At 40.8% G+C, this 12437-nt stretch overlaps 1 protein-coding gene across 5 annotated transcripts in view; it reads right to left on the bottom strand.

The window, feature by feature from the left end:
- The window catches only part of PPP2R5E (protein phosphatase 2 regulatory subunit B'epsilon), a 160992-nt gene that overhangs the window by 40376 nt on the left and 108179 nt on the right, over nucleotides 1–12437 (bottom strand). For all 5 annotated transcript variants that reach the window (XM_060096053.1, XM_060096054.1, XM_060096055.1 and 2 more), the window contains exon 4: nucleotides 3060–3161. In XM_060096053.1, the coding sequence (XP_059952036.1) occupies nucleotides 3060–3161 (102 nt within the window). The remainder of the gene's footprint in view (nucleotides 1–3059; nucleotides 3162–12437) is intronic.

Genomic DNA, 12437 nt, shown 5'->3' with positions numbered 1-12437 from the left:
ACCATGGTAACCATGGGATACCAGTTTAAAAGATACCAACGCAGATAATAGAAAAGACCAAATGACACACATACAGTAGACCTTTTGACATACGTGAACTAAAAATTTGTAGATTTAATACTTTTTCTTATTTTTAAATATCCTCAAAGATCCATGATTTGTTGTAATGAGTAATTCTATACAAGCCGCAATTAAAATCAGAGTGTGCAGGAGCAGACAGTTAGTGAGGCAATGAGCCTAGCCAACCACCCAACAACCATAATGTGATTTTGTTGTTCTTTACTATTGTCAGAGATTTGGTAATAAACACCGTGCTTCCTTGCAAAATGTGGGCCAGAATCAGCAGCACACTGCTAATGCTGGAGTTAAGAAAAAGTGAAAAGGCTGAAGAAAGTGCTGTTTGGGTCTGGAAAAATCGATTCTTGGATCAATCATAAAGTAAAATGTTGAATTTAGTGATGGGTCACCACGACATGAACGACCTATCACAAACAGAAAAGAAGTTTTCTTAAACATTCAACGAGGGCTCTTGCCAGTACTAAAACCACTTATTAGTGAAAATGGAAAGGTGACTGATTTGTGGAGTCAGAATATACAAAGAAAACACAGAATTCGTGAGACAAGTCAGGAGCCAGTACAAATACTTCCATAAAGCAAAAGACAGTGCCTTCTGACTTGGCCTTTGCTATGAATGAAGGTTGATTTGTGAATTTTAAGAGTAGATTTCTTTTTTTTTAATTAATTTTAATTTTATTGGAGTATAGTTGATCTATAATGTTATGTTAGTTTCAGGTGTACAGCAAAGTGATTGTTATACATATACATATATTCATTCTTTTCTCTTACAGGCTTCTTTACCTGATCCAGCCTATGTCATGTTTCCCCCTGAGCTAAAGAAGGGGAGAGAGGACTACAGGCTAAAACAAGATGTCAACACAGATGAAACCAGCCTGTTTTGGAATACAGTTTGTGACTTTAGATCCATTAAGGGTACAGGTCTCATCATCACTCCTCACTGTTGCTTTGGTTTTAAGCGTTGCAGATGAACTAATGGTTAATGTTCCTGTAGTAAAGACACAGTGCAAGCTCAAGATTTTTGGTGGCAGAATTCTGCTTAATAGCTTTAGAAATTAATTTAGACCCTTTTTTTTTTTTTTTTTTTTTTTTTGTGGTACGCGGGCCTCTCACTGTTGTGGCCTCTCCCATTGCGGAGCACAGGCTCCGGACACGCAGGCTCAGCAGCCATGGCTCACGGGCCCAGCCGCTCCGCAGCATGTGGGATCTTCCCGGACCAGGGCACGAACCCGTGTCCCCTGCATCAGCAGGCGGACTCTCAACCACTGCGCCACCAGGGAAACCCTAGACCCATATTTTATAGAGTCATTAAGCTTAGGAAGGATTAACTGAAATATTGAGTTAAATATTGAGTATGATAAAGTTTATCATACTTTAGGGGAAATTTATATCTATGGCGATCATGATTTAAAATATTCAAAAAGCTCCTGCAAATGGCAAGAATGGTTTACTCTCTCTTCTTCGAGATGTAGACAAGACAACAAGTTGAAGCTTTGAAGACACATCCTTCCGTCTTTTCAACCACAAGATGCAGGACTTTTCTGAGAAAAGTATCTTTTTTGTTTGCTTTGTTTTTTAAATTTCTTCCAGACTATACTGCACTTCTGTGAACTGGTGCCAAGCATCAAGAATAAGACATGACAAAAAGTCCATCCATTCAAAACAGTAATTCCATTTTTTGTTTTCTTTTTGGACTTTTTGTCACAATCTGGAATACACCATGAAAAGCACAAGTAGTTTTGCAAATTTCTTAGATTACAGATAGTATGTCTGGCACCTTATAAAAAAAATCAAGCATCTAAGATAGTAAATCAACTACAATGTTTTAACTAATTTACTCTGTATTTTGGCATTGGTAGCAGGAATACATATGTATAACATACCTAGGTAAGAGTTGAGAAAACACAGCCCCTGAAAGCTCTCCACATAACTAGGGGAAAGAGCATTACATGTATATCTGCAGCAACCTTGAGCTGCCAAAGCAGGACAGGGAAAGCTGCAAATTTATGTCAATAATTCTGAAGTGGGGAAAAAAATAAACCCTTAGAATATCTCTAGGCCTTATCTCCCTGCTGCATAGTTTCCTGCCCTTCAGAAAGTCAACTAGTAACCGTGAGCACACTTCTACAAAGATGCAGTGACTTCTGCCTTAGGGTGAAAATGGACAAGGTCATATTCCTTCTCTACCCTCCCTTCCCTCCTCACTAGCTGTCACCCAGCCTCTGAGGACATTCTAACTGAATGGAAAAATGGCTTTGAGGTTCATTGCACTCACATTTCCTTGTTCTACTCATTTGAGAAATGCTGGCCTTGAAAGAAGGCAGCCAGGAAAGGAGGATGGAAAGGGGCTGGTATGGAGAAGTAAATACAGTACAAATGGGCCTGGTGCTGGGAAAGGAGATGCAGGGGTGGTCCTAATCTGTCCTGGCACATGAGGATGATTGGAAAAGATGGCCTTCTCAGTGCAAGAGTGCAAAATTGGCCTTTGCACAAGATTCTTCTCAGCTATTGCTCTTCCTTACAACACTATGAAATAGCTATTGCAATTTGATTTTGCCCTTCCAGGCTAAAGAAACACATTCGTGGTTATCATGAAGACAGGCATTCAAAGTCCCCCGGGTACCTAACTGCTGAAAACGAGGTACGTACTCTGTGATCTAATCACATCTAACTAATATTAATGTGAAAATAGTTCTGTTCTTGTTTGAGCCTCCAGCAGGAAGGATCACATAGAAGCTCTAATAAAAACTGCTGGCTGAGCATGCAACCCAGGAGGGCCCACCCTAAAGCATTATAATGCTTATTATTTTATTCTTTTGGCATCCTAATTATCAACAGTAAGAAACATAAAAAGCATTCTCTAGCTTTCCAGTAATGTACTCTAATTTGATTTCTTGGTGAATAAGGCCTTCAAGGAATTCCCATGCTAATCAGCTAATGAGTTAATGGATCTTTCTTTTATAACAAATGGTAGTTCAAAGTACCTGTAAGTGTGGCCACGACGCCTCAAGGGTAGGTTCATCTTCTTCTGGATCAAATTCATTGCTGTCACTAGGAGGGAGAGTTCTGAATATATTGCAAGACACCTAAAAATAAACAAGCAGCAGAATTAGCTGGAATGGAATCACCTCCTCAGCAGACTTACACAAGGTCTTTGCGGCCAGCAGAAGGGAACCCAGATGACAGATGACAGGAACACCACCAGACTGGAAGGAGAACTCTTTCTATAGGCTTTGAGGCCAGAACCACCTCCAGGAAAAGATGGAAAATAGCCGAGCAGCACCCTCTTGACCAGTACTTGTAGTCCTTATAAGGCCTTCCGCCCCCAGGTCCCTGTGATCTTATGCCTTCTATCAAAGCTTGTGCTTCGTTACTTACCAGTCAAGCGTGCTCCTAATTAATCAGTTTACACTAAAATATAAATAACTGTTAATGGGCTTCATGTATTTCCCTTCTCAGGCTTATTCACGATTTGCAAATTTACAGTTATACTAATAGTAAAATTTCAGGCATCTACAAAAAGCAAATCAGAAAAGATATCTCAGAACCTGAAGTTCTTGAAATCATATCTAATCTGTTCTCAGTTGGTTTACAAAATAGCAACAACGTCCAGGGTAAGATACATCTGTAATACAAATTTCTATAGACCAGGTATTTCTTTACCATGGGAAATTTCCAGATTAAATCCTGGATGCTCAAAGAACGGCCATGAGTTGATAACTGTTGAAACTGGGCTATGAAGAGACGAGGACTCATTATACTATTCTACTATTTCTGTACATATTCCAAGATTTCTATAGTAAAATGCTTATTTTTAAAATGCTATTGCTACTATTTTGCAGTAACCTACCCAGGGTTCCTTCCAATTTCTATTCTGTTTCTTGTTCTATTATTTATCTATCCTCTCCTAATGACCCAAATGTATCCTCAGATCTAAAAAATAAAACAGGGGTGGGGAGGGAATTCCCTGGTGGTCCAGTCGTTAGGACTCTGAGCTTTCACTGCGGAGGGCCAGGGTTCAATCCCTGGTTGGGGAACTAAGATCCTGCAAGCCGCCGCTGCGGGCCAGAAAAAAAAAAAGGAGGGACAGGGGGAGAGATTGCACCAGAAGCCTTTACTGGGCTTTCGGTATAAAGTAGAAAATACAAAGCTATGATATGTTGCTCTGAAAGAGGGAGAAAGAAAGGCTTCTGGAGGCCCATATAATCTGAATGTGTTTACTCATTCAACAAATAATTATTAGGTGCCCATTATGTGCACACACTGTCTGGGCACTGGGACAATAGCAATGAACAAAGCAGATAAAAATCTGTGCCTTCCAGGAGTTCATATTCTAGTTAAAGTCATGATTATCCCTATTTTCTAGATATGGAAATTGAACCCAGATGTGTAAGCTCTGGAAAGAAGCTTTCTTTGATTTTATTCTAAGCGCAATGGGAAGCCACCAGTGGATCTAAACAGAGAAGTGACATGGTTTGAATTTTACTTAAAAAAAAAAAAAATCACTCTGGCAGCTATGTATAGAACAGACAAGAGGAAGGGGACAAGTTAGAAGTCTGTGGAAGTGGCAAGACACGATGATGGCTAGCAGAGAAGACAGAAATAGACTGATTCAAAATATATTCTGGAGGTAGTATTTGCTGCTGGCTTGGATGTATGGGGTGAATGAAAGGAAAGGTTCGAGGATGAGTCACAGATATAAGGTCATTTACCAAAGATGGAGATGACTGGGAAAGGGAAGTTTTCTTTGTTTCCTGGCCTTGGTGGGGAGATCCAGAGATCCAGTTAGAAATATGTTAAAGGAACAATATCCAGGAGCCAATCAGACACATGAATCTGTACCTCAGAGCTGGATAGGTCAGGACTGGAGACATACAGGGACTCATCAGCATGTAGATGATATTTAAAGCCATGGGACTAAGGGATCTCCTTGGAAAGGAATGAATAGAAAGAAGGGAAAGACCCTGAGGTATCCAACATTTAGAAACCAGGCAGGAAAAAAAAAAAAAAAGGCCAAGAAAGGCAAATGAAAAGGAGTAGGAGGTAGGAGAAAAAAACAGTAGAGTTTGGGGGTCTTAGGAGCTAGGAGAGAAGAGTGTCTTAAGAAGGAAAAAGAGGACAACAGCAGCAAATGTTGTTCTGAGGTAGACTAAGATGAGCATAGAGCAGCACTGAAGTGGGTACTATCATTCCCCAATTTACCGCTGAGGAACTAGAAGCATGGATGTTGAGATCTGAGGTTACCAGTAGTAACCAGCAGTTATGACTGAACCCAGGCTGTCAGGCTCCACTATAGTGTTCTAGAAAAGTGGGCAGACTACCTCTTTTGCTCTCCTTTAGCTTAGATGACTGAAAAAAAATTATCATATTAGAATATTTTTTCTATGGCTAATTACAGCATGCACAGTTATATTATTTTACTTTTGTCCCTGCCAATGATTATTAAAAATTATGTTTACAAAGAAACTGGTGGCTTTTCAAATAACCATCAACCAATGACTTCTCTTCAACCAGCCAGTCATACTGTAATCAAAAGAGCAAAGATCTTTTAATTACTTTTTTCTGAATCTTCATTAAACTATATGTGTATTTCAGAAACTGAGTTGAGTTTTTCATCCCAAGTGCATCATTTATACTTACTGTACTCTGTAACAAGTTTTATTTTCCTCTCCCAAGATGTGAAAGTAAACCAAGGAAGGAAGGGAGGCAGGGAGGGAGGGAGGAAGGACAACTATACTTCAATAAAAATTAATTAAAAAAAGAGAGAGAGAGAGAGAAAACAGGAGAGGGAGAGGGAGAGGGTGAGGGGAAGAGAGGAGAGGAGGGGAGAGAGGAGGGGAGGGGAGGAGAGGGGAGGGGAGGGGACGGGAGGAGAAGAATGTCTTCTGTAATTAAAAATCTGGGTAAAAGGACACAAACTTCTGTTCCTCTGAACTCTCTGACACATTAACACTCTTATGGTGCCCACCATGGGCTGCAGCAAGTATTTGCTTACATATATGTCTCTTCCCACTTATTAGGAATATGCAATGTCATATTCACATTGGTTTTCTTGGCACATATGGGGCATCCAATAAATGTTCACAAAATAAAGGTTTGGATATATAATAAAACTGTATGTTTTGGTTTTGCTTTAACCAAATTTCAATTTACATTTTTGAGTGATTTAAATAAACCTAGGTTATTTAACCTAAGATGTTTAACTCTGCACAGTGTTCTAAACCTCTCTTTTGGTCAAAGCTTCATCTCTCAATTATCATCACATCAAAAGAATGTTGAATTGTGTAAATAATCCAAACAGCAAATAGTTCTAAAGGCATGTACATCTCACTTAGCCACACACTGCCATTTCTTCAGATCTGCCTTCCTTACAATGCTTTAGTATACTTCTAAACATTTAGTGTACTTCTAAACATTCACCATGAGTAATGAGGAAGCAAGGATCTATTAGGCTGGACAATTAATAGTCAACTCAACTGGTTAAGTAGTTCTCTATCACAAATGGAAAGAATGTCAAAGCAAATCAAGTGTCATGGAAAAGGCCAAGCCTTTGACCCTGCCTAGCACATAACACGTGCTTAATAAAAATGTCATGAATGAATGAACCATTGCTCTCATCCTTGAGAATCTATCCTAAGAAACTAATCTAAGACAAGACTGAAAAAACTACTTAAAGCAGTCATTTGCAACATTCTCCAAAGAGTGTAAAATTGGAAATAACCTTTATGTCCAACATTAGAGACGTACATCTATTTAGTAGAACACTGTGTAGCACTGAAGATGATTGCTATATTGAAGCACAAAGAAATGTTAGAAATAAAGATTTAGGGGGAAAGATGATGTGACTATAACGGTGTGACTATAATTATAAAGATAAGAATGAAAATGGATAACTAAAGGGAAATTAAGAAAAGCTGTATTAAAGCAAGAGAAATATGGATGAAACCCAGTAGTTGCTGTTTATCCTCCTGGGACACACCAAGTTAGTCCTAAATCCATAAAAAGCATAAGTTATCAACATGCAGTATGTGAGTTATGCTTTTAATTTCAAGATGAAAATGCGCTCTTGAATTTGAACAAGATTATTACCGTCAGGAGAGTTAAAAATCAGTGCCTCTCACAATGCCTAGAGTCTAGCTCGTGAATGAATGGTTGAAGGACTGAATGACTGGACCACTTTAACTATACATTTGAGCTCCAAAGTCATGAGTTTAAAATTGGGTCATCCTTGAATGGGCTGGGGGAAAGGGGTGGGGGAGAGGGGAGTCCTCTAAATCCCCTGAATTTTCTGCAACACTTTGTATGTGTGAGCCCAACTGGGGAAAAGATCCAGTTGACTTCACAAGATTTTCAAAAGACTTAGAAGATCTAAAAATAGTTAAAAACGATGGTACAAAATAATAAATTTGCATCCATTAAATCTTCCTTTATCATGGCAGCCACTTCTGATTTATAGCCCAAGTTTTAAATGGATTATTAAATAGGTAACATTATTAAATAGGTAATGGTAGTTGCATGCTATGAAAATGTATCATGACCAAAAGTAACCACCCAGCATCACTCCTCACCACAGAGCAGTATTGTAAAGAGTCTATATAGCTAGAAGAAAATGCATCCAGGTATTTATAAAGTCACAAACTATCTCTATTAATATATTTAAATATATGAGGCTCTAGCCCTAAGCCTTCTATTTTATTCCTTCAAAAACAAATTATAGAAAATAAACAAAAGAAACAACCCAATCAAAAAAGAGCAGAAGACCTAAATAGACATTTCTCCAAAGAAGACATACAGATGGCCAAGAAGCACATGAAAAGATGCTCAACATCACTAATCATTAGAGAAATGCAAATCAAACCTACAATGAGGTATCATCTCACACCAGTCAGAATGGCCACCATCAAAAAATCTATTAACGATAAATGCTGGAGAGGGTGTGGTGAAAAGGGAACCCTCCTACACTGTTGGTGGGAATGTAAATTGGTAGAGCCACTATGTAGAACAGTATGGAAGTTTCTTAAAAAACTAAAAATAGGGCTTCCCTGGTGACGCAGTGGTTGAGAATTTGCCTGCCAATGCAGGGAACACGGGTTCGAGCCCTGGTCTGGGAGGATCCCACGTGCCACGGAGCAGCTGGGCCTGTGAGCCACAGCTACTGAGCCTGTGCGTCTGGAGCCTCTGCTCCGCAACAGGAGAAGCCGCGATAGTGAGAGGCCCGCGCACCACGATGAAGAGTGGCCCCCACCTGCCCCAACTAGAGAAAGCCCTTGCACAGAAACGAAGACCCAACACAGCCAAAAATAATAAATAAATAAATTAATTAATTAATTAAAAAAAAATAGAACTACCATATGATCCAGCAATCCCACTACTGGGAATATACCCAGAGAAAACCATAATTCAAAAAGAAACATGTGAGGGAGACCTTCAAGATGGCGGAAGAGTAAGACATGGAGATCACCTTCCTCCCCACAAATACATCAGAAATACATCTACACGTGGAACAGCTCCTACAGAACATCTACTGAATGCTAGCAGAAGACCTCAAACTTCTCAAAATGCAAGAAACTCCCCCACGTACCTGGGTAGGGCAAAAGGAAAAAGAATAAGCAGAGACAAAAGAATAGGGACGGGACCTGCACCAGTGGGAGGGAGCTGTGAAGGAGGAAAGGTTTCCACACACTAGAAGCCCCTTCGCGGGCGGAGACTGCGGGTGGCAGAGGGGGGAAGCTTCGGGGTCACGGAGGAGAGCACAGCAACAGGCACGGAGGGCAAAGCGGAGAGATTCCCACACAGAGGATCAGTGCCAACCAGCACTCACCAGCCCGAGAGGCTTCTCTGCTCACCCGCTGGGGAAGGTGGGGGTTGGCTGCGTGAACACAGTCTGAAGGGGGCTAGTGCGCCACAGCCAGCCGGGAGGGAGTCCGAGAAAAGGTCTGGACCTGCCGAAGAGGCAAGAGACCACTGTTTCAGGGTGCGCGAGGAGAGGGGATTAAGAGCGCTGCTTAAAGGAGCTCCAGAGACTGGCGCGAGTCGCGGCTATCAGCGCGGACCCCAGAGCCGGGCATGAGATGCTAAGGCTGCTGCTGCCGCCACCAAGAAGCCTGTGTGGAAGCACAGGTCACTATCCACACCTCCCCTCCCGCAAACCTGTGCAACCCGCCACTGCCAAGGTCCCGTAATCCAGGGACAAGTTCCCCGGGAGAACACACGGCATGCCTCAGGCTGTTGCAACATCATGCCAAACTCTGCCACCGCAGGCTCGCCCCGTATCCATACCCCTCCCTTCCCCGGCCTGAGTGAGCCAGAGCCCCCAAATCAGCTGCTCCTTTAACCCTGTCCTGTCTGAGGGAAGAACAGATGCCCTCAGGTAACCTACACGCAGAGGCGGGGCCAAATCCAAAGGTGAACCCCGGGAGCTGTGCAAACAAAGAAGAGAAAGGGAAATCTCTCCCAGCAGCCTCAGGAGCAGCAGATTAAATCTCCACAAACAACTTGATGTTCCCTGCATCTGTGGAATACCTGAATAGACAATGAATCATCCCAAATTGAGGAGGTGGACTTTGGGAGCAATGATATATATATATATATTTTTATCCCTTTTTCTCTTTTTTGTGAGTGTGTATGTGTATGCTTCTTTGTGTGATTTTGTCTGTATAGCTTTGCTTTTACCATTTGTCCTAGGGTTCTGTCTGTCCGGTTTTTTTTTTTTGGTTTTGTTTTTGCTTTTAGTAAAGTTTTTAGCACTTCTTATCATTGGTGGATTTGTTTTTTGGTTTGGCTCCTCTCTTCTTTCTTTTTTTTTCTTTTTTTTATTACTTTTAAATTTCTTATTTTTAATAATTATTTTTTATTTTAATAACTTTATTTATTTTTTTCTTTCTTTCTTTCTTTCTTTCTTTCTCCCTTTATTTCCGAGCCGTGTGCTGACAGGGTCTTGGTGCTCCGGCTGGGTGTCAGGCCTGTGCCTCTGAGGTGGGAGAGCTGAGTCCAGGACATTGGTCCGCCAGAGACTCCTGGCTCCACCTAATATCAAACAGTGAAAGATCCCCCAGAGATCTCCATCTCAACGCTACGACCCAGCTCCACTCAATCACCAGCAAGCTACAGTGCTGGACACCCTATGCCAAACAACTAGCAAGATAGGAACACGACCCCAACCATAAGCAGAGAGGATGCCTAAAATCATAATAAGGTCACAGACACCCCCAAAACACACCACCGGAGGCGGTCCTGCCAACCAGAAAGACAAGATCCAGCCTCAACCAGCAGAACACAGGCACTAGTCCCCTCCACCATGAATCCTACACAAGCCACTGAACCAACCTTACCCACTGGGGGCAGACACCAAAAACAACGGGAACTATGAACCTGCAGCCTATGAAAAGGAGACCTCGAACACAGTTAAGTTAAGCAAAATGAGAAGACAGAGAAACACACAGCAGATTAAGGAGCAAGGTAAAAACCCACCAGACCAAACAAATGAAGAGGAAACAGGCATTCTACCTGAAAAAGAATTCAGACTAACAATAGTACAAATGACTCAAACTCTTGGAAATAGAATGGAGAAAATACAAGAAACATTTAACAAAGACTTAGAAGAACTAAAGAGCAAACAAACAATGATGAACAACACAATAAATGAAATTAAAAATTCTCGAGAAGGAATCAATAGCAGAATAACTGAGGCAGAAGAACGGATAGGTGACCTGGAAGATAAAGTAGTGGAATAAACTGCTGCAGAGCAGAATAAAGAAAAAAGGATGAAAAGAATTGAGGACAGTCTCAGAGATTTGTGGGATAACACTAAACACACCAACATTCAAAATATAGGGGTCCTAGAAGAAGAAGAGAAGAAGAAAGGGATGGAGAAAATATTTCAAGAGATTGTAGTTGAAAACTTCCCTAATATGGGAAAGGAAATAGTTAATCAAGTCCAGAAAGCACAGAGTCCTATACAGGATAAATCCAAGCATAAACGCACCAAGACACATATTAATCAAACTATCAAAAATTAAATACAGAGAAAAAATATTAAAAGTAACAAGGGAGGGCTTCCCTGGTGGCACAGTGGTTGAGAGTCTGCCTGCCGATGCAGGGGACATGGGTTCGTGCCCCGGTCCGGGAAGATCCCACATGCCATGGAGCGGCTAGGCCCGTGAGCCATGGCCACTGCGCCTGCGCGTCCAGGGCCTGTGCTCTGCAACGGGACAGGCCACAACAGTGAGAGGCCCGCATACTGCAAAAAAAAAAAAAAAAGTAACAAGGGAAAAACAGCAAATAACATACAAGGGAATCCCCATAAGGTTAACAGCTGATCTTTCCACAGAAACTCTGCAAGCCAGAAGGGAGTGGCAGGACATATTTAAAGTGATGAAAGGGGAAAACCTACATTCAAGATTACTCTACCTAGCAAAGATCTCATTCAGATTTGACGGAGAAATTAAAAGATTTACAGACAAGCAAAAGCTAAGAGAATTCAGCACCACCACACCAGCGTTAGAACAAATGCTAAAGGAACTTCTCTAGGCAAGAAACACAAGAGAAGGAAAAGACCTACAATAACAAACCCAAAACAATTAAGAAAATGGGAATACGAACATACATATCGATAACTACCTTAAATGTAAATGGATTAAATGCTCCAACCAAAAGACACAGACTGGCTGAATGGAAACAAAAACAAGACCCATATATATGCTGTCTACAAGAGACCCACTTCAGACCTAGGGACACATACAGACTGAAAGTGAGGGGATGGAAAAAGATATTCCATGCAAATGGAAATCAGAAGAAAGCTGGAGTAACAATTCTCATATCAGACAAAATAGACGTTAAAATAAAGACTCTTACAATAGACAAAGAAGGACACTACATAATGATAAAGGGATTGATCCAAGAAGAACATATAACAATTGTAAATATTTATGCACCCAAAACAGGAGCACCTCAATACATAAGGCAAATGCTAACAGCCACAAAAGGGGAAATCGACAGTAACATAATCATAGTAGGGGACTTTAACACTGCACTTTCAACAATGGACAGATCATCCAAAATGAAAATAAATAAGGAAACACAAGCTTTAAATGATACATTAAACAAGATGGACTTAATTGATATTTATAGGACATTCCATCCAAAAACAACAGAATACACTTTCTTCTCAAGTGCTCATGGAACATTCTCCAGGACAGATCATATCTTGGGTCATAAATCAAGCATTGGTAAATTTAAGAAAATTGAAATCATATCAAGTATCTTTTCCGACCACAATGCTATGAGACTAGGTATCAATTACAGGAAAAAATCTGTAAGAAATACAAACACATGGAGGCTAAACAACACACTATTTAATAACC

This window comes from Mesoplodon densirostris, chromosome 4, assembly GCF_025265405.1.
Source record: "Mesoplodon densirostris isolate mMesDen1 chromosome 4, mMesDen1 primary haplotype, whole genome shotgun sequence".
Lineage (NCBI taxonomy): Eukaryota > Metazoa > Chordata > Mammalia > Artiodactyla > Ziphiidae > Mesoplodon > Mesoplodon densirostris.
This window is presented reverse-complemented; position numbering and strand designations above follow the sequence as displayed.